The sequence below is a fragment of the Struthio camelus genome, chromosome 19, assembly GCF_040807025.1.
Source record: "Struthio camelus isolate bStrCam1 chromosome 19, bStrCam1.hap1, whole genome shotgun sequence".
NCBI classification, from domain to species: domain Eukaryota; kingdom Metazoa; phylum Chordata; class Aves; order Struthioniformes; family Struthionidae; genus Struthio; species Struthio camelus.
Genome location: NC_090960.1, coordinates 10,890,272 through 10,912,081, shown reverse-complemented (window position 1 = coordinate 10,912,081; position 21,810 = coordinate 10,890,272). Strand labels below are relative to the sequence as shown.

Below are 21,810 nucleotides of genomic sequence, written 5' to 3'. Positions count from 1 at the left end.
TGGATACATATGGTTTAACTACTGCTACTTACAGTACTGTGTACTTTTCTCCAAAGTGACTAATTAAAGTACTGTTACATTTGGTTGTAGAGGTATGTTTATCCAATATCCTACTTAATGCAAATTTTGGTTAACGTTACCTGCGTGCTGCAGTACAGCAGACAGTGACCCGAGGAGGAAGCACTGGCAGAGGAGCTGGAGCCTACAGCAGGTGGGAAGACTCATTCTTTCAACTAATTTTCAACCTGTTTCCTGTAAAATAGCTTATATACTTAAAGATGATGACTTGCAACTAGTACAACAAGAAGAAATTGGAGATTAAATCTATTTAGGTGTGTGTTAAGGATGTGGCGCTTCCTTCATTAGCAGAGCAAGTAGCGCGTGGGCCTGTAGTTAGTGTTACTGCCGAGCTCGTCGTCGCCCTAGAACGCCCTAGCTTTAAGTGCAGAATAGCTTTTCTCAAGTAAGAAATTTATTCAGACTTTTCTCTGATAAACTATCCGGTAGCTTTAATGGAAGCAGATGGGGATGGTGCTGCGGCAGATGAAGAAATGTCAAACCTTCAAAGCAACGTGCAGAAGGTTTGATGTTTTAGTTCAAGCAGTTGCTTTGCTACTTGAGGTGAGTGCGGCTGACTGGATCATAAACAGCTTGCAGTTCTGCACCAGATTCCCTTGCAGCAGAGACAAAGGATTATAAATCCTTCTCAGAGACTGGTTTCTAACACCTTCCTGCACACATGCGTCTACTGCGCGACTGCAGTTTCCACTCGGTTGTTTTCCTACTGGTGCAGCTGTTCTGAAAACAGAGCAGCTGCTCCTGCGAACGGTGCAGTAAGTAGTGCTGAGCTACAGCTGGATACTTGGGACAAACGCAGTATGCACTCACTGGCAGTCTGACTGGCTGAAACAGTCTCTTTTCGGTACAAATCAGTGTACGTACGTATCCCAAGTAGTAATTTGTGTACTTCACGCCCTCTGTTAACATGCCACTGTCAGCAGGAATCCACTTCCTTCCTTCAGCGGCCACCGGTTTTTACTCAGTGACATAGCTCTTCTCCAAAACCTCTGGCAATAGACATTTTGTTTGTGATCCTGTAATTAAGCTACTGCTTAAGTGCATACAGCAAAATTAGTCACTTTTATTTAAAAGAAATAACATATTACAAATAAGTGTGCAAAACAATTTCTGTGATTAAGTACACATAAAAGCAACATGCAAACTTGACGTCAAAATCTGCGTAGAAGTTAGTCCTTAGTATGTTATGTGACACTAAAAGAAACTTGTCAACTTTAGAGAGTTTGCAGCTAAACAATCGTAGAGTGAACTGGGATGTCAGATTTGAAGCATCTGTGAAATTAAATTTCAGAAGAGCAAGACTTCCCTCCCCCAGCTATTTAGTGCTGTTGACGGAGCGCTTGTGTCCATTTCAGGTTCTAGTTTAGCATCGCGTGCCTTAGTTCAGCAGTAACTATTAATTGCCGTAAAACAATTCTGAGAAAAAAAGTTTACAAGTCGGTTGGTTTAATCTAACCTAACTGCCCCTAGACCAACAATACTTTGTATGTATGTGACACTTCAAAGAAAAAAGTTTGCGAGTTTAAAGCCATTGCAGAGGAGTATACTTCATGCCACCTGGTTCATGTGTTGTGCTGGATGGGTACGTGGCCTGTCACGTCTTCCAGTTGAAGCACAGCAGTTTTTGAAGCAGTCGCTGCAGTTGTCACACCAGCACTGAGGGTGGCTTCTCAACCTGGAATGGCTGTTTCATTACAGAAGGAATCACACCTCTCGTCAAATACAGAAGTCTCACTTGCCCAAGTATCCTGTGTGCTTACTTCATACACTGAGTAGTGTTTACTTAGGTCAACGAGTGCCTCAACGCGCCGCCTTCTGCTCTATACAGTTTGGCACCTTTGACAATTAGTGCTGATCATTCAACTGAACCAACATCAGTGTGTATACACAGGCAGCAGCCTGCGGCCCCAGGACTACCACCACCGAACCCCACGCACCAGATCAGAGGACGAGCATGGCTCAAGCTACAGTTTCCTATGGCTATAGGCTAGTCATCTCTTCTCCTCTGTAACGCTAGGATATGGTCGGGGGAAAACCAGTACTCCCGCTCCTAGCCAGGCTGCTGGATTTAGCTCACTCGGATTTGTGTATTCCCCACTCTCTCAGCAGCTCAGTGGAAGTAAAGCAACGCCTAAAATCTTGTGTTTTCATATCTCTTTTTCTAAGGCTAGTCCTGACATTTGTACAGCCTCCCCTTCCCCCCCCCCCCCGGCAGATCTCTTAGTGTGGCAGGCACTCATGTTTAACCTAAAGTTGTTTCACAGTTTAGATTAAGAGAAACCCAATAGGCACAAGCTTGTTGAAAGCCATGTCTTGAAAACTTGAGTTGATGACAGTAACCCAAAGAGATTTTTTAATGATGAATGCTTGCAGAAATGAGAATAAACATACGTAGTCCACTATTTCAGAGCTTGTTCTGATCATGTTGGGCCAGGCTTCTCAGTGAGGTCTGCTAAACTTCTTGATCGGTATTGGACATTCATACACTGTCCTTCCAAAGATGCAGAATAGCCAAGGCAGTACTGTGACCCATGCACTCCCTCAACTCAGTCAAAGCTTGTCATCAGTCATTTCTAGAAACTGAGCATAGACATCCCTTGAGCATTCCCCTTTTTGGTTGAATAAGAACTTGTAGTAGCTGCCATCTGCACATATTGCTGAAACAAAAACAAAATCCCTTTAAGTTCAGCTGGTTACGAGGTACTCTGTCACTTCAGCTACAACTTATTTAAACTGACCTTCACGCCAGTTAAACATACACAGAGGTATTCTGGAAAAATTGGGAGCATTTGCGATAAAAATCAGTCTTTCTTCTTGCGTTGTCTGCTAGTTAGCACAGACAGCAGCAATCAAGTAGGCTAGCGCTGCATGCAGGCTGGCAGGCAGGCTGGCTTCCCGCCGCGGTGTGGCTTAATCTTGCTCCCTGCACTGTTCAGCAGTGATAGCTCGTGTTTGTGGCTGACATAGGTATGCGACCTTGTCTTATCTGCGCGTTCCTTCCAGCTCAAAGCAAGTGTAGTTCAAAACCTGCTTTTCCAGGCAGAACCCAGGAAAAAAAAAAAACACTACTTACCTATGACAGCATTTGGCTCTGTTCCAAAGGCACAAATGCACGGAGAGCCGGAGGGAACCTGAAATTTGGAAAAACTCCATTTGGAACTGAAGTATTTGGGGAGAAAGCTGGCAGAGGCCAAGCTGAAAGGGAAAAAAAAAAAGTATAACAGCTTAGTCAGATACTGACTAGAGTTCACACAGAACTGCTGGCAAGTTTGAACAAATCACTGGGCTCAGGCTAACTGCTATTATTGAGTAGCTTTTTATTTTCTTCAGCTAAGCATTAATAATACCCACAAGTCGGGGGCGGGGGGGGGGGGGGGAGGCTATACAGCTGCCATTCTAACTTCCTGTATTTTTAAGGGACTGCGAAACTACAAAAAGGACTGATTTTTAGTACACTGCTTTATGGACATTGGCCACAAGTACGTTCATGCTAACAAAAAAAGACCTCAGTCACTGGGGGGGAGCGGGGAGGAGCAAACCCAAAAACTAACCTAAAAATCCCCTAACTCACTCCCAAAGGGTCAACAGAAACTTGGCAGTTGCTAAATAGTCTTAAACCTGCACTGTTTTATTCAAGCAGCATAGCAGACTACTTTTATCAGTTCAGGCAGATTAGTTGCTGCTAAGAGCCAGTGAGTGACAAGGTTAATGCTTTAAAATGTGTTACATGGGTAATCAGCAGTATGGTCCCCATACAGGCTTCAGAATGGCCCAAAGCCTACCTTGACTGTTTATTTCTTTTGGGGTCCTCTGCAGCAAAAATATGTACTGTGCCATGGTCACTGGATACACAGATTAGGGAAGCGTCCTGATTGAAGTTAATGCTGTAGAGAATACAGACAGTTGCAGTATTTCCGCTGAAACATAACAACAGTTTCCCATGCAGCTTACGTGTCTGCCTCTGCGAGTACCAAGAACAGCTGTCACCTTGGCAGGTAAGGTGTTACCGGCTCAGCTCCTGCCCCGTTGAGATAGAGCTCCTCCAAGTCAGTATTTCCCTGCTGACAGGAATTATTAACCTCCCCCCCCACCCCCCCCCAAGGCGAGGGGGTTCTTTCAGAACACAGAAGACCTGATTTATCAGAAGGGCCCTAAGAGCCAAGCAACAGGCTGTCCCGGGATGGAGACTTTCAGTGTGTCCATCCCACCATTTTTGCAGAAGGAAAACGTATGATCTCTGCTCCAAGGTCGAGACAGGTATTAAATAAAATGCACAACGCTCCCACCCCAAAGCATGGTGCTAAGTAGAAGAATGCAAGTTTCCTCACTCCTGGAAGATTGCTACAAGCAGGGGATTAGTCATACTTCTGCCTTTGGCTCCAACACGGAGAGTAGCGCTGTGTTAAAATAAAGCTCTGCTTTCACCGTTCTCTTGCCCCAGGCACTTAGCCTAGTGTCTCTGGGCAGTGCTGCGAGAATTGCATCATTGCCTTCCCCATCTATCAGCCTGAAGTCCAGGCATCCACCCATCTAAAGCTTATCCTACAAAGAGAGGAAATAAACAGACCTATCAACATTTGCATTTTGTCCCAGCCCCTGTATAACCTGCGCCTCGTTTCATATCGCTGTCAGCTACTGCTTCCTCCCTTCGCCACCACTGAAGGAGGAGGATCCCGGGAACCGCGACTGCCAAGAGAGGTCTGCTTTCCACCTGTGGCAGCCTAACCCGCCTTTGCTCTCTGAAGAGGACACTCGGGGTGCTGCCCAACAATACTAAATCCACAGGACAACAAAGCAGAAGCAATTAAACATACCAGTATATATTGGCTGCCTGTGATCCTCTTCGTAGCTCCTGGATTAAATGCCCTGATGAAGTATCAAATATTCTTATGAGGGTCCCCTTGAGAAGGAATCAAGCGTTATATTAGGAAAGAGAAGACTGTCTGCACAGCTGTGTTTACATCTGTGACCACCATCCCAAAACTCTTTCCTGACCAGCACAGCCCTTGCTACACAACATACTGGGGTTAGTTTTTATCTCAGAGGATTTGAGCGAACCACCTCTTACTAATTTTAGGGAAGAAGATCGTTGTGGGTTTTGTTTTTTTTTTTTTCTCCTGCTCCCATCACCAGTGTTGCAACGCTCGGTGTACAACTTTGGCACATAACTACTCAACTACGGTAAGAAGTTTTATCCAAGTTACATTCTAAAGCGCCAGCGCAGCCCTAGCATTAGTTTGCATTACAGTAGATGACTCTTATTTCAATTTGCAAATTGTGTTTGAATGTATTCTGGAGGTGATAAAAACACCATCCAGTGGGTTATTACTCTGTTTTGCAAAAGAATTTGCAGTTTTAAGAGCTTTGTTTAGAACTACAGTAATTGAGCTTAGTTAGGAGAGACTATGACCGTTTTTAAAGATTTTTGACATATTGGATGCACAGCAGAAACTGCTCTAAAGAACCAGTGGCTGGATTCATCTAGCTTGTCTTTGAAAAAACTCATTTCAGTTGAGTGAAAGAAGGTAGAAAGTACTCAAATCACCTCATACCCATCTACCTGACATTAATCTGGACACACTGGAGCCATCTCTGGAAGATGAAGCTCACTAGCAGACTTCGCTGAAGCTCATGTGCAGAAGGCAGGCTTACTACCTGCTTTGCATCCTTTCTACATCTCTCTGCATCAACCCAGTCTGAAGTGATGTGTATTATGCAGCAGCTTTGTTTTTTTGTCTGTACAGTGCCCTGTGTAACTTAAGATCACACAAAGTTTGGTAAATAGTCCAAGAACTGTTTTATTGCCTACACTCCATGCAGATACCTGTGATGTACGTATGAGAAAAACGGAGGCAGTATACATGCACACAGCCTTCCCTAGTCTGTAACAAATTAAGGCAGAGCAAAACTCATGTCCTCTAGTATGAAGGCCAAGCTGGAAGAATTTCTTTAACCAGTGGTTTTAAAGTTAGTTGAAGCATAAACTGTAATACAGGTGAAAGAAGAGAGCATAGCTATTTATTTGCTTAATTTACAATGTGGCATTTATTGAACGTGGTATTTATTGAAGTAGCAATTAAGCATTACTACTTGTAGTGAATGAACCCTGTTCTTGATTCAAGATAGGCACAAACAGTCAGGCAGCAAGTCAGCCTTGTGAAATACATGACCTCCTTAGGCCAGATGTCATTCACACGTCACTGAAACCAACACCCTGCCCTGCCTCCTCAGGCGCTGCATTCTGACTGCTGTTTGGGTCAGCTAAAGCAGCAGTAAAGATAAGGACAGACAGCATGCATATTTCAACAACAAGTTTTCCAGTTAATTAGTTCTATGCTGTCCCTACAAAAGGATGTGGCTCCCTCTTTTAGAAGTAGCTATTACACTAGAACACGTAGTAAACCAGAGGTAAGATATTGTGCTTACTTTTTCTGATGCTGTTGCAATTCTTGTTCCCTGCAGGTTTAAAGCTATACAGCTCAAGACACCTTCATGAGCCGGTATGTCTACAGGAGGCTTTTCTGTATTAGCCAGATCCACTATCTGCACGTGCCCAGTATGTGTTCCAGGAAACGCAAGGAGAGAATTATTACTATTTGGACAAAGGACACAGAGACCTAAAATAAATCAATAAATAAGATGAGAATAAGAACAGCTGTGTAGTTAGTTTCCATAAACTAATAAAATTCTCAAGCATAAACTTCTAGGCAAGTATTAGATAAAATGCACAACACTCCTACCCCAAAGCATGGTGCTTTGGGGTAGGAATTAAACCTATACTGTAATAGAGTACATGCAAAAAAACTTTTCTGTATCAAGCATGAATACATTTTAATAACCGTTTCAAAAACACAGAAGCATCTCCAAAGAGCACGGCTATACTGCTGTAAGTAAACCATTTGAATGGCTTACTAGAAACAGATTCAGGAATCTGAAGATAAATAGCATGACGAGAGCATAATAAAAACGTTTATTTACGTTTACTCCTTTACTTATTTACGTTACCCCCGCTCCTACAACTAACCTTTAGGGTTGTAGCAGGTTTCAAAGACGTGCAGCTGGTGGGGATTGTGTGTGAATGTGAAAACTTTAATCATCGAGTCCAGAACTACCACAATTCTGAAATACACAAAGAGAAGTTCCTATGACGTCGCAGTCAGGAGTGGGTTAAAATAGAGACATATGTATTAACTCAGATCTACAAAGGCTTTCAACCGTTTTTCTGGCTATATTCATTTTTTTGCTCTACAGACTTCCAGCTTTGCAAGAAAACATACAACTATGAGCCTGCAAAGCACTTTTATTCAAAGCTGTAACAGCAGAACCCCACCACCACCACACACACACACACAGACTTCAGATGCCGACACGTGTTCTTGCTCCAGAGAGCCACTCGAGTTCCCTCCATAGTCCTCCATACCTAGAAAAACACTGTCAGCAATAGCCACAGAGGAACATTTCCCCTTATTAGGCAGTCATACAAAGCTTTATAGGCTTTTCATCAAGGCTTCAGATACCACTGTACTCAAGCTGTGATCTGTTAGCACTTAACACTTGCCCCAAAAGCCTGTTTTAGATAAGGAACATCAGCAGTTAAATCTAAGCGTTCAGAGTATTTTTCTTTCTGCAAATAGCTGGAAGTGTGTAAGAAGTGCACACAGCAAAGTCACGCATTTGGAACAAGTCTGTCGTACCTACCTATCTCTTCGCAGTTTAACTGCTTTGACTTCTGTAGAAAATTCTATCTCAATGACGGTCTTCTTTTTCAGGTCATCCCAGATCATTACTAGAACAGCGCAGAGATTGCATTACATCATCAAGGCATGTCTACAAGGCAGATCTGCAGTATCGCCATTATAACAATTTCTACTTTCTGAGAAGACTAATTAAAGAAAGAGGTGCATCTGACAGCTAAGCAATTGCACATTGGTATTCTACTAACCAGAAGGTGTTTAGCTACTCTCTATCAACCTATTCTTTCCTGCTACTACTCTTGCAGGCAGGAGCTGGTAAACTCTTAAAACAGAAAATATATATTCATAAGGACAATTACCTTTCTTGTCGTTCTGAGAGTTGGCTACTGAAGAAATAAAGCAGCAGCCAAAAAAGAGTAACAAGTTTTCCTAAAAAGCCTGCCCACTAGGGACCTTTCCCCCCACCCCCCTCAAGTTGCTGAGCCATAAAATCTCTTTGCAAAGCTGACTGCGAAAAGTACAGATTTCTCTGGCGATGGTTTTGGTCTCAAGAGGCCGGTCGTTGCAGATAACTGCCTGTTAATACTGTGACAGCAGCAACGCAACTTGCTTCACCCTCCATCCAACTTCAGAATATCAGGCCCCAGCTCAAGGCGTTTGGTTTGGGAGTTCTTTTGGCAGTCGGACAACAAGTAGTAAGACACGCACTTACAAGATTTATTCCTTGAGACTCAAGACTGTACCTTTGTTGGGTGGGTACTTCGGCTTTTTTCCTCCACCTACTAGCGCTAAGTAGTTGCAACGAAACAACATTTCGACATGGCCAACACCACCTTCTAGAAATTCTGGAAGACAAAGGTATTGGAAATAAAAGTGTCACAAAATGTTAAGAGGCCTTCAATTTTTTTAATCGAGTGTTAACAAAAAAAGTTCGAGTATGCCTAGGACATATCCCAGGTATCCCAAAAAAATGAAGAAAGGCCCCTTCTCTACGCTGGCTGACTTCAAAACAGAGCATCCTCTTAAGAGTTGGGGGACAGACCAGGAAAATCTTTGTTGCACCAACACCACCTGACTAAAACGGTATTTTTGTTTTTTTAAGATCAGGATTCTCAACAAAGTTGCTTTGTTCTTCATAGCAATGAAGATGGCTGCTGCTGGTGTTGCACAGTTGGGACAGGCTTTACTTATATACACCTGAAAAATACGTAGAAAAAACACTGCAAGATTTTAAAGACGTTGCATGAGAAGAAGTCAGCCAATATCATCAGAGTAGCCTTGTTCATTTCTATTTAACAGTGGTTTTGTAAATACATTTAGAAAGACTGACAGGTTAATTCAAATGCTTTCCCCAATGATTCCCCTCACGCACAGGTTTTTGAAGTCCTGTGTCACTCTATAATGTTAATGCTACGCAACTGCAAAAACACCAACACTTTTCATTAGTCAGGAACTTCTTTTTTTCCTTGGCAAGGAGATTTGTCCTTATGGACTTAGTGGATTTGACAGAAGAAGGCAAAACGCACAGGGATTTGTCCTTATAGACTTAGTGGAGTTGACAAAAGGAGGCAAAATGCCACGTTTGTGTAACAGAATCTCAGGTTCTGTTCTCTGGAGAATACCCATAGCCGCCAGAATGAGAGGTACGGTCCAGCTCCAGAGAGCGTCCACTCAAGCTTTACGTGATGGAGGGAACGCAGTGAAAGCAAACAGACCAGCCGCTGCAGAAAGTTTCTCAATTACTGTACAAGGTAAAGGGTTGAGCCGCTTCTGTTTTGTTTTGTTTAGCTGAGGAATTTCAACTGCAGAGGGAATAAGATAAGATGCTATGCTGTGGTGCAAATGAAAGGACAAAGTATCAACCAGGGGATTTTTACAATAAAAAAAATTCTTCTATTTGATGGCATCTGGCTGGGGGGTTTTGTTTTGTTTACAGAACTTGGGGGGAAGCTCGGCATTCCACTCGGGAGAAGGAACTGAGGATGAGAAGCCACAACCGTGGCCTTCAGGGCACATGATCTGTGCAAAAGACGATCCTCTCCTTCAAGAAACTGTTCAATACCTCCACGCACTGGCAGGTTCCAGAAACAAAGACAGAAGAAACTAGTCAACTATTTCAAAGCTAGAGGGAAGGTTGACGTTTCATAAGGCAACAAAAGGAACAGGAGCAGGGATAGGAAAGAAGAGCAAAAATGTCTGAGGAGGTGGGGAGAAGTACTACAATGGAAAGATTTAGACATACGCATCAAGGATAAGAGGAAGGGAGATTTAGTTAGACGTTAAGAAGCACTACAATCTTTCTGGATGAGGAATCCATGTTTGGACTTGACCATACAATGGTAAAGACAAATGACTGGAAAGATATTCGTGTTGGAGGAGTAGAGCCTTGGATTTCATACAGCTCCTTGTGGTTTCTTCAACACTACTTCTGCCTGCTGAGTTCCGTTCCTGAACAACACAACGGTATTTGGCCACTATCCCTTTTTCCACCAGTTCCCCCCCTTCAACTCCATTTCTTTTCCAATACTTACAAGAAATTGTCTCATTCAAAAAAAAAAAAAAGAAAAGTTAGGAGCTAAGGATTCTTTACGGAAGGTACACACCTAAACATACTTAAAACAGAGTGATATCTACGATGGTGTCTCATCTGTAAGTGCATCATCATAGATATCAATCTAGTACAGAAAGCACGCATGTTGGCGGTTTTTAGCACAACAGGACTCTAGCCCAGAGGGTTTGACAATAGTTACTCATGTGCCATTAAATCAGAGGCTACTACGTCTTATACAATTTTGTCAGCTTTTAATTCTAATTTAGATTTTATAATCTTCTTAAGTGCTCCAGAGGTGCAAGTACCCTCTCTCCCTTTTTTGGCAAGGCAACTAACTTGCCCACATTCTCAAGTCTGACTTGTTTTTTTTCTTTTTTTAAAGCATAACAACACATTTCGTTATGAAGGGGTATTATCACTGAGATAAAAAGGCTTGAAATATGTAAGAGGGATAACCTGACACACTTGAAGAACACACAATATGTTGTGAATCTGTGTTAGAATAAACACTCACTCGTTATTTTAGCAGTTCTGACTCTGGAGATGGTTGGATGGGAGACTTCATGAGATTCTTGGGTGTAAGAGATACAAGCCAGGGTATAACAATTAAGATTTGGTTCAAAGCCAAATTACACAAGTCAAACAAATAGACAAGATCCATCTGTGACTGTCTCTGCTGAGCTGATAGGTAGCTTTAAACGTACATGAAAGACACAACTTTTCTGTGCACTTGCACATCCTGCAGAGTCTGACCTTTCAGAACCCAAAGGGGAAAGGGACTCTGTCTCACAAGAAACTCTTCGTTATTCACTGTTACAGCATCCTAGAGCCCTGGAAATCCACCCAGAGCCACTGTAAGGAAGAGGTTTGACAATGACTTCAACAGGACTTCATGCCTCAACTCGAATCCTTTTAGCAGACTATCACAGATTATAGTTCCAAGACTCGCTGCTCATAGAAAGATTTAGTATTAAGAGCAGAAAATGATTTGTCAGACTGACCACCTGAATGCTGACTGAAATCTCTTACAGCACTAGAAAGTGAAAGCAGGCCTCGTTTCATACGAGCTGCTCTTTTAAATAGCTTTTGCCTCTTGTAAGTCTCCTTGCTAATTCATCACCCCAGGTTATATTGCTAAAGACAGGCTGAAAGTGCTGGGAAACTTGTTTAGCATGGCAGCCTTCCCCCTATATTTAGGATTAGAGCCACATGACTAAATTTCATTTTTCCTTTTGACTCAGTTCTGCTTGCTTTCCAATTAAAAACAAAAATAAAGCAAAAACTATGTTACCTATTAACATAGCTCTCACCCAGTCATTTCTCTTAAGAAATAATAGTAGGTTTACAACCTTAAGAGCCTCTCAAATTCTGTAAGCCTACCGAGGGATCTTTTATCACAAAGGTTATGCAGTTTAGACTATAAGGGGTCTGAACTCACAGGGCTCTCGCAAGCAATACTCTGAATAAATACAAGAAACATATGTTCAGGTCTCCAGGAAGAAGGCAGAAGTTTTGTACTAGATCCTCCGGATTACTGCACAAGAACAGTACAATCTCTCTCGATGGCAGCTCGTATTGCTGCGGCAAAGCAACTCCTCCCCCATCTGCGAATAACCAATTTTCTCTCTTTTTCAGGACTATAAACATTTCTGTAGCAACAGCTAATGCAATTCAGCCTCTACAAAAAGGTCTGACATCTTCATAATAAGCCACCTTTATGCAAATTAACAGCATCTGAATACCTGATAGGGGCATTAACATAAATGATACTCCTTTTAGGAGTCCAGCATAGACTTCCATTACTGGAAGGCTTTGAAAAAAGGTTCAAACAAAAGGAAAAGGGAAAGCTAAGCAAGAATCTTACAGAAAAAAATAAGACGAGTGAGCTTCCAACACAGAACTGGAATATTAAATAAGCATTTTACCTTGTTTCTCTTTTTCTTTGAGTGGATCTGCATTATAAACTCGGAATCCATTTTCCATTCCACATGCAAAGCAACCTGCAGTAAAAGACATACATACATATACAAATATGTAAAAAATATATATATATAGTAATTGTAAGATACATTCAAGAACTAAGCCAGAGAGTTAAGAGAACATTACTCAGCAGCTCCATTGTTAAATCTAATCTGAAGAACACTTGCAGGCTTTGTTAGTGTTTGCTAGTGAAAACGGTTTGGAGAAGTTGTCCTCTGTGCTCACCTCTATTTCAAGTCGAAAGCTCCTAGTATTCTTTCCAGACAGGTGAGGAAACAATGAGGAAAGGAGAATGATTCACAACCCCGTCCGTAACCTACGTCACTCAGTATGAGCGAGAAGGAAACCTGCATTTCAACTTTCATGGTCCAACAGTCTTTATGAAGCAAAAGCCCTCTTTTCTTGATGTATCGGCATCCACATTCTGATTATGACTATGAAGCATGAACCGTTATTAACTTTTCCACAGAACAGGGCTTCTTAAAGGTAGCTTTTAAGAATGAAGCTCTAATGAGAGCCTACTAGTGTCAGATGCCACTAATTAGATGCCTATAGTTTAAGTCCAAAACAGAGAGTGATTAAAAGTGTCTTTAAAAGTATAATTTTAGCTATATTTGCGGACACGCGTGCCTTTCAAGTGGAATCCATAAAACTAACAGTATCCCGTCCTTTTGCTGTTTTACTCACTAGTTACTGAATGTAGTTACTAACATAAAGAAAAGCCAGTTTGAAGTGAGAAAATTACAAGTCAGAAGCAGCTACTGCTGCTAGAGACCTACCGACAGAACACTAGTTGCTACACAATTTATGTGCAGCCTATCAAGAATCCAGTCCAAGTTCTCTGAGATACAGGAACACAAAGTTATTGAAATGAGTCTGGTTTTATTCTTATGCACTGCAATAACTGCAACCATTTAAAAATCCCACATAAAAACCCAAGGAGTTGTCTAAATGCACCTTTTCCCCAAACTTGATAGCCAGAAATCATGGGGTGAGGGAGTGAAGGAAGCCTTCACTCTTGACATAAGGTGTCCAAACCATTATTTGCTCATGGCTACGCGACCCATGATTGTTCCTACAGATACGATCAGACTGGTTTGCTGTGGAGCCGTGGCTCAGAACCTGGCAAGAAAGCTCCAGCCGCCAGAGTTTGACACCTATTTGTGCTCAGCCTGTAAATCTGTAACACCAAGAACACCAGCAAGAAAGATGTCAGTGAGTCTCAAAGCGCTGGCAGCTAAGCATTTCTGTGTGGTGTGCATCCTACTAGTTTAATAAAAGCGCAATTAAAAAAAAAAAATTGCATACGCTCACTGAAGAGGAAGCAAAAAACACTCAAGCGCTTATCTTCCACTGCTCTTATCTTGTTGCAATTTAAGATGTCAGAAGAAACAATACAATTGGCGGCATCTTTCTCCCCACAGACCGGCAACCTCAACAGCAGCTGCCGTATAGGAAAACCACTTGCACCGCAGAAGCAGTGTTCTGACACAGCAATACAAAAGCGGGTAATAAGCTAGATGTTGACATAGACCAACAACAGTATTAACGTGCATTATTAAAAACTCCACAATTTCAAGGGGGGGGCGGGGAGAAGAGAAGGCTAAAAACAACAGAGCTAATTTGAGATTCTTTTCTAATACTTCAAGAAAGCGTATTTTCAAGCAGGTCTACTTAACAACTAACTGCACCACATACGTGTTCAGCTTTACTGAACAGGATCTTACAAGCGTGGGGGTGTACGTCTGGAAGTATCGTCAGGGTTCCCGTTCACTGAACTCACACGCACAAAGGAAAAATTACTACAAGACCTATGCTCGCACCCTTCGATGTTAACAGGAAGTAAAATAAGCCTCTTATTTTACACACACTCATTAACAGCACACTCACAGACAATATACCGGATACGTCCACACCTGCTTTCAGTACCAAGTTAAGCCAAACAGCGGGCATAGAGCGGGCAGGGGGGGATTCACAGGCACAACTTCTCCCCTCCAATATTTTGTAATAAATTAAGAGCAAAATGTTCTTGTTTGCATGTATAAACACACAGAGAGAGTGGTTATCATCAAAATTAAGAGTCTAATAATCATAAAAAAGATTAGTTAACATGTTGAAGTAGATGCTTTTAAGCGAGTTAAATTCATTTCACTTCCTCCTTTCTCAGCCCACCCTTCACTCGCTCGCTCCGTCAGCCGAATACATGAGCGCCTTAGTAGTCCATGGATTGAAATTACAGCACTAATAAGCTGCCCGCTCTTCCAATATACTTTATTGGGATAACTAAGAGGGAAAACTGTAAAAGAAACACTTCTCACTACATACAGCAATACTGTACAAGATGAGAACTGATCTGTTTCTGGTAAACACAGTGCGTATCCATTTAAATTATTTGCCAAGTGACAGTTTTACAACAGGGTAATATATTTCCAGGAGAGAGGAAGGGATATCGAAACTGTTCTATACTGAAAGAGTGCTGTAAAATTTTATTTGTGTTCATACCAGCAGCTTATGACAAACCTGAACAGAGCGCATCCCTAACGCACTAAAACGGAGACATGACGTTTCCTGGAGCACCACTAAAGCTTTTCTACAGGGCTAACCTCCTGACCAAGATGCAGGCTGCTTTTACTTTGGGAAAAATCTACATTTTTAACTGGAGACAATACACCAGAACTGAGGAAATTAGAGTCACGGTGATATTCCACGTTACGGCCCCTCGTTGTTGACAGAGATGCCAAGTTCTTAGTCGTGGCAACTCCTGAGCTGAACCAGAGGAAAAACACGCAGAAAGATTGCTGCTCCGCTTTCAAGAGTACGCTCTTCCAAGTGACTGATCCCCGCCTTTACCAGCGGGATCACAAGCTTGCCAATTCAGCTGTAGAAGCAGGACTTGTAAACTCTAAAGTAGAGCTGAAAACAGGCTGTCAGAAAAGTGTACGGGAATTGCTGTAATAATAGATACGCTTCCTTCAGCAGAATTCAGACCTTAAAAGTTCACATCTCATTTCACGAAGCAACAGATATGTTGTCAAAAAGCCACTGACTGAGGAGAGAACTCAAGTATCTTTTAAATTTTTCTATTCAAGCACTACATACAACTGAATTTCCAAATAATTATTACCTTGTCTAACTGCAGTTCTGCTTGTTCCTACACTAAAAAAAAAAAAAAAATCACTATTTGCCAACACAGTCCCAGTGAAGCCACAGTGGTTTTGTTTGTTTGTTTTTTCTAAAGGAAAAAAAAAGGGGGGGGAGGGGGGGCACTAAAATAATGACTATCCTAAAATATACGACAAGCTGAAGGGCCCACGCTTGGGCCCATGCTTGACACGAAGGAAATCCTCTTGCACCCCTCCTGGGAAATCAGCATGTTCGAATACCTCTCGGAAGTGCCTGTACACCAACGCACGCAGCACGGGAAATAACAGGAAGAATCAGAGACCCGTGTGCGGTCGCAGGGCCATGATCTCATTGCAGTTACAGAGACACAGTGGGAAAGCTCGCATGACTGGAATGCTGCCGTGGATGGCTACAGGCTTTTTAGGAAAGACAGGCCAGGAAGGTGAGGTGGGGGAGACGCCCTTTATGTGAGAAGGCAACGGGAACGCATTGAGCTCTGCCTAGGGGTGGAGGATGAACAGGTTGAGAGTTTACGAGTAAGGATTAAAGGGCGGACTAGCATAGGTGACACTGACTTCAGGAGAGCTAACTCTGGCCTCTCCAGGGACCTTCTTGGAAGAATCCCATGAGATTAGGCCCTAGAAGGAGGAGGGGTCCAAGAGAGCTGGTTAATATTCAAGCATCACTTCCTCCAGGCTCATGAACAGTGCATCCCCATGAGCAAGGAGTCCAGCAAAGTGGGCAGGAGATCTGCATGGATGAACAAGGAGCTCCTGACAAAACTCCAACAGAAGAAGGAAGCGTATAGAAGGTGGAAGCAGGGACAAGCCGCTTGGGAGGAATCTAGGAACATTGTCAGAGCATGCTGACAATGCATACTCTGCATTGCAATGCATACATATTTTCCCTAGGGAAATCATGCTTGACCAATCTGGTAGCCTTCTACGAAGGAATGACTGGCTGGGTAGATGAGGGGACAGCAGTGGATGTTGTCTCCCTGGACTTCGGCAAGGCTTTGGACACTGCCTCCCATCCCATCCTCATAGGCAAGCTCAGGAAGCGTGGGTTAGATGAGCGGACAGTGGGGTGGATTGAGAACCGGCTGGACGGCCGAGCTCAGAGGGTTGTGGTCAGCAGCACAGAGTCTAGTTGGAGGCCTGTAGCTAGCGGTGTCCCCCAAGGGGCAGTCTTGTTCAACGTATTCATCAGTGACCTGGATGAAGGGACAGAGTGCACTCTCAAGCAAGCTTGCTGATGATACTAAACTGGGAGGAGCAGCTGATACACCAGAAGGCTGTGCTGCCATTCAGAGAGACCTGGACAGGCTGGAGAGGAACCTCCTGCATCTAGGGAGGAATAACCCCATAGAGGCACCAGTACAGGCTGGGGGTTGACCTGCTGGAAAGTAGCTCTGCCAAGAAGGACCCGAGGATCCTGGTGGACAACAAGTTGACCATGAGCCAGCAATGTGGCCAAGAAGGCCAATGGTCTCCTGGGCTGCATTAGGCAGAGTGTTGCCAGCAGGTCGAGGGAGGTGATCTTTCCCCTCTACTCAGCCCTGGTGAGGCCACATCTGGAGTTCTGTGTCCAATTCTGGGCTCCCCAGTACAAGAGAGACATGGAGCTACTGGAGAGAGTCCAGCGGAGGGCTACAAAGAGGATGAGGGGACTGGAGCATCTCTCATACGAGGAAAGGCTGAAGAGAGCTGGGCCTCTTCAGTCTGGAGAAGAGAAGACTGAGAGGTGATCCGATCAATATGCATAAGTATCTGAAGGGAGGACGTCAAGAGGATGGGGCCAGACTCTTCTCCGTGGTGCCCAGTGACAGGACAAGTGGCAACGGACAGAAACTGAAACACAGGAAGCTCCATCTGAACATGAAGATAAACTTCTTCACTGTGAGGGTGACAGAGCACTGGCACAGGTTACCCAGAGAGGTTGTGGAGTCTCCTTCCTTGGAGATATTCAAAACCCATCTGGACGCAACCCTGGGCAATGTGCTCTAGGTGACCCTGCTTGAGCAGGGCAGTTGGACTAGATGATCTCTAGAGGTCCCATCCAACCTCAACTATTCTGTGATTCTGTGAAATTTTCAGGCTTCAGGGCCTAAGATCCTGAAATGACAACACTCATGTCCAAGGTAGTTACCATAGCTGGAGCAGTTCCTAGCATGTTTATCTATCTCGCAACAGCAAATTTTGTCTAAAAATCATACGAAGGAACACAGAGTCCTACTAACATCCTGATCTGCGGGACCCTGTATCTAAGCGTTTCAGTCCACTGAATGAGATCGAGAGGATAAGCAAAGTGCCTCAACACCAAATACACAGCTACATCTCAGTTCTCAAACTAGCTACAGAGTACAGCAACGACAGAAGAGAAAGTTAATGATTTACACATATATGTTCCGGCATGATAATTTATCACGTTGTTTTGTCTATTCATTTCTGTAAAGGACCTTCAGATCCCCCTGAAAGCATCAGAAGAGTGCCTGAAATCAAGAGTACGTCAATTTGAAGTTAAAAAGCTTCAAATCAGAGTATTCCATTTTAAAACAATTGAGAACACTTTGCAATATGGACTATTATTTTTACAGAAGTGGCAATGGTACCCAGCATAAAAATAAAACGTTGCTCAAACCAAAATAAGGGAAGTACATTTCAGAAAAACTGCAGATGCTAGCTTTATCGCTTGTCAGTCATGGAAGTTAAGACTGGAAAAGACCTATTAGATCATTCCTCCCATCACCCTATCATCCTGGGATTGGCTGGCCTTAGATTACTGAGAAATTAGGTTATTGTGACAATATAGGCAGACACCCACACTACTAAGCTTCAGCACTCAAGTGACTCATAGTTCTATTTTTGGTAGTAGCAACATGGAAGACGTGAGCTTTTCCTCCTGTCTACTCTTCTCTGAGCAGCTAAATCACCTTTTCTTGAACACTTTAAAAAGGTCCAAATTCATATTAAAGTCACCTACTAACTACAGTCCAAAATTTACGCAACACTTCAATAGAAGAAGTGTTGAATTGGTGTTTTCTGCTATGGAAGTTAAGGAACCCTTTGCAACAAACAGCAAGTTTTACAAGCTCAAATGAGGTTCTTAAGGCAGCGTGCAGAAGAAAATCCTACATTCTTACATGGTTCCCTTTATAACCCAGCCGTATCACAGGGCTGGTATCAAATATCACAGCTTCATTACAGACACTCGATGATTTGGAATGAAGCATATCCTCACAAATCTGTTTGTCACCTCTGTTGCAAATGCAAAATGAGAACAAGTGCAAATAGAGTTGCTGGAGGAAACAGTCAATTATATTATTTTCATGTCAACGGGATAGCTTGGGCAGAGCTAGCAAGAAGCCCACTTCATTAACAGTTTGATTTACTGCTGACAAAACTCCATTAGAGATGCTAGATCAGCATCACAGAATAATTCACGTTTATACACAACTTTAAAATTATCCTGGTTTGTCAGCAACAGGTGAATGAACTACGATCTACAGAGACAGGATCTGCACGAAAGTCTTAAGCAAGAGCATTATTTGGTAAGACAAAAGGGTGTTACAAAACGACGACCTTCCCCGCCTATTCCACAAAATTACACTTATTCATAAGGCTGGTGCTATTTTTATATTGCAAAAGCAACATGAGGCAAGTGCGCCCCCCCCCCCCCCCAGAACTGCCTCCCCCTCTCTTAGAAAGAAAAACAAAATATATCAAGTCCACATTTTTGAAGTTTCTCACTCGTCCAGGGACTAGCATGGTGTACTTTTCTGCCAGTGTGATTGCTTAGCAGTCTTAACCATCACTGAAGGACGCAAACCAGCCAGAACAAAAGTCACACCCCTAGCTTTACATACCGAGTACCTACCCTGAGAAAGCGACGTTTTGCCAGCTACGTTTTCAGGCATAAAGTTTCAAAAGACCGGCCCGTCAAGCGCAGCGTTTAAGCCTTGTTTATTCAAGCGCCCAAGGCTAGCCGATTGGAAGCCCAACTTTCGGCAAGCACTGCGGCACCCCCCGGGCGGCCAACCTCCTTCAAGGCGCCCGCTGAAACACCGATTCCTCCCCCCCCAACCCCCCCGCGCCTCACAGCCGGCGGGGCGGCGCCTCCGCAAAGCCAGCCCCTGCGGCCGCGGCCAGCTCAGCCCGGCGCCCCGTCCGCCGCGGCACCGGGCAGCCGAGGGGCAGCCGCCACCGCCGCCGCCCCGGGCCGTTGGGGCCGTTGGGGCCGTTGGCGCGGCGCGCTCCCCTCCCCCCCCCCGCCCCTCACCCGCCCAGCCGAGCGGCGCGGCCCGGCCGGGCCCGGCCCCGCCACCTCACCGTGGTCCTGGTTGAAGCCGGCGTAGAGCAGCCCGTTACCGTGCGGGTTGGCCGGGAGCAGGTTCATGGCTCCTGCCCGCTCGCGTCTGCCCGCGGCCCTTTAAACCATGGCGGCGCCCCCCCGCCTCAGCCCCGCCGCGGGAGCCCGCCCCAGCCGCGCCGCGCCGAGCCGAACCGCGGCGCACGGGCCGCCGGCTGCTTCCGGCCCAGCCAGGCCGCGCCGCCGAGCGCAGACGCCATCCACCCGCCAGGCCGAGGAGTGCCGAGCGATCGAGCGGCGCGGCGCGGCGCGGCGCGGCGCGGGAGGGGAGGGCGGGATGGCGGCCGCGGTCGGAGGGGGTCGCGCCGCGGAGGCGTCCCGCTTTTCCCCTCTGATACATACTTCTGCGGCAACCAGCTGGTTCGTTATTCTCCCTGCCCTCCTGTAAAACCGCACCAGCCCTCCCTCCACAGGGCTTTGTCCTCTCAGGCACTCAGCCCCTTTTTATTTTTGTCCGTCTCCCCCAGGCTGCACTTACGCGGCTGGGGAGCGCTGCCGTCGTCGTCCCAACTGAGGAGCGCTGTTCCAGCCTCTCCTTGTCTCTGTAGCGGCCGGCAGCAAGACCACCGCACCATCGGCCCCGAGCGCGCACACAGGTCCCACATCCATATTAATAACCGCCCCACGCGAGCGTCTTGCTGCATACCGCATACCACCAAGTGAGAAGACGGCACACGCGAGAAGGAATCAAGCTAAGGGGCTGGTGAGGGAAGAAGCCAGGACTGTAATTTAGAAGAGGCTAAATCGAGACAGGGCGCTGGTGCGCGTGGCTGCGCCCCGCACACGGACAGTAGTCAAACACAACCACGACGCTTCCCCAGTACGGACATCTCGAATTCGGCTTTAACCTTTTGTAGACGTTGGCTATGACCATCTCTGCGGAGATGTGATTTCTACAGTATACGTACCTCAGACCGGCAGGTGGAGCCTGCTAGTCACCAAGCAGTGCGAGCAACAGAAATCCTCCCCTCTAATAACTACCAGCCAGGAATAGCGTGGTCAGACTATTAAGGTATGGAGGCCTCGATTTTCAAAGTATCAGATCAGCAGAGTTATTGCTCTCCCAGAAGAGAAACAGGTTACACGTGAGCGTACCACCTGCAAAACTGGAGTTTCTGAATACGCGTTGTGGCTTTTATGGCAAACGATGAAAATCTTTTCCTTAGCAAAAGCAGAATGAAAAAAAAATATATCCTCTATGCATACATTTCTTACGCATTATTAGGCAATGAAAACTGATTTTTGATTTAATCATAATTTTCCCTTACCAAGTCTCAATTCATCTAGCTTCCCCTCCATATGCAGCATGAAGATTATATAGCTAAGCATCTTGTAACATTACAAAGTTCAAAAAGCCTTTGACCATGCAGTTAGTAGTGATACTGAAAGCCCCTTCTCTCCTCTTACCGCAAAAGTATCAGCTTAAAAAAAAAAAAGCCACATGCATTTTAGCATTTTTGTGTAACAAGTCTCTTAGAGCAAGAGTAGTAGTCTACTATAAATATCCAAACTACCTTCATAACAAGATGAAATGCACAGTTTAAAATGGAGCAAGTCCAAATTATGTGCTATAATTGGAAGCTACTGAAAAGGATAATTAAGTGATCTATTACTCATCCAAATAGAGGATATAGTCAAAACCGACTGGGCATAGCAGAACAAACTGCCAGCAGCACAAACAAGCCCTTTTTAATGCTGCTTTGATATATCAAATCCTCTTTTAAAGGACAAATCAACCTGTCTGAAGTTATTCCTATTGATTACAAGAATTCCAGCATTAATTACTCTATTGATTTGTCTTGGAGATGTCTAACAGCAATTTTTCTGTCCTTGCAAACATAAAAAGTTCATATCCATCAATATTCCTGCTTTATAATTCTTACAGCTGTGCATACAAGAATAATTTCAAAAGAAAAGCGATCAAAAAAAACGCCTTCCATTGAACTTGGGCCATTCCGTCGTTAAATAATGAGACAACTTGTTCTGATTCGCTCTTCTTTTGGCACTGCACTTTTT

At 44.3% G+C, this 21,810-nt stretch overlaps 1 protein-coding gene across 4 annotated transcripts; it reads right to left on the bottom strand.

Moving 5' to 3' along the window:
* Nucleotides 1–1,121: 1,121 nt before the first annotated feature.
* Nucleotides 1,122–20,628, bottom strand: WDR45B (WD repeat domain 45B). 4 transcript variants are annotated; one of them, XM_009674060.2, is made up of 10 exons: nt 20,273–20,628; nt 12,249–12,323; nt 8,516–8,617; nt 7,777–7,864; nt 7,103–7,197; nt 6,505–6,695; nt 4,893–4,978; nt 3,861–3,962; nt 3,152–3,273; nt 1,122–2,735 (listed from the first exon to the last, which is right to left on the bottom strand). In XM_009674060.2, the coding sequence occupies exons 1-10, from the start codon at nt 20,436–20,438 to the stop codon at nt 2,629–2,631; spliced, it is 1,134 nt and encodes a 377-aa protein (XP_009672355.2). In that variant the 5' UTR covers nt 20,439–20,628; the 3' UTR covers nt 1,122–2,628. The 4 variants fall into 4 exon arrangements, with proteins under 4 accessions (XP_009672355.2, XP_068769534.1, XP_009672363.1 ...); XM_068913433.1 differs by lacking the exon at nt 20,273–20,628 and adding an exon at nt 19,755–19,963; XM_009674068.2 differs by lacking the exon at nt 20,273–20,628 and adding an exon at nt 19,303–19,513.
* Nucleotides 20,629–21,810: the final 1,182 nt, after the last annotated feature.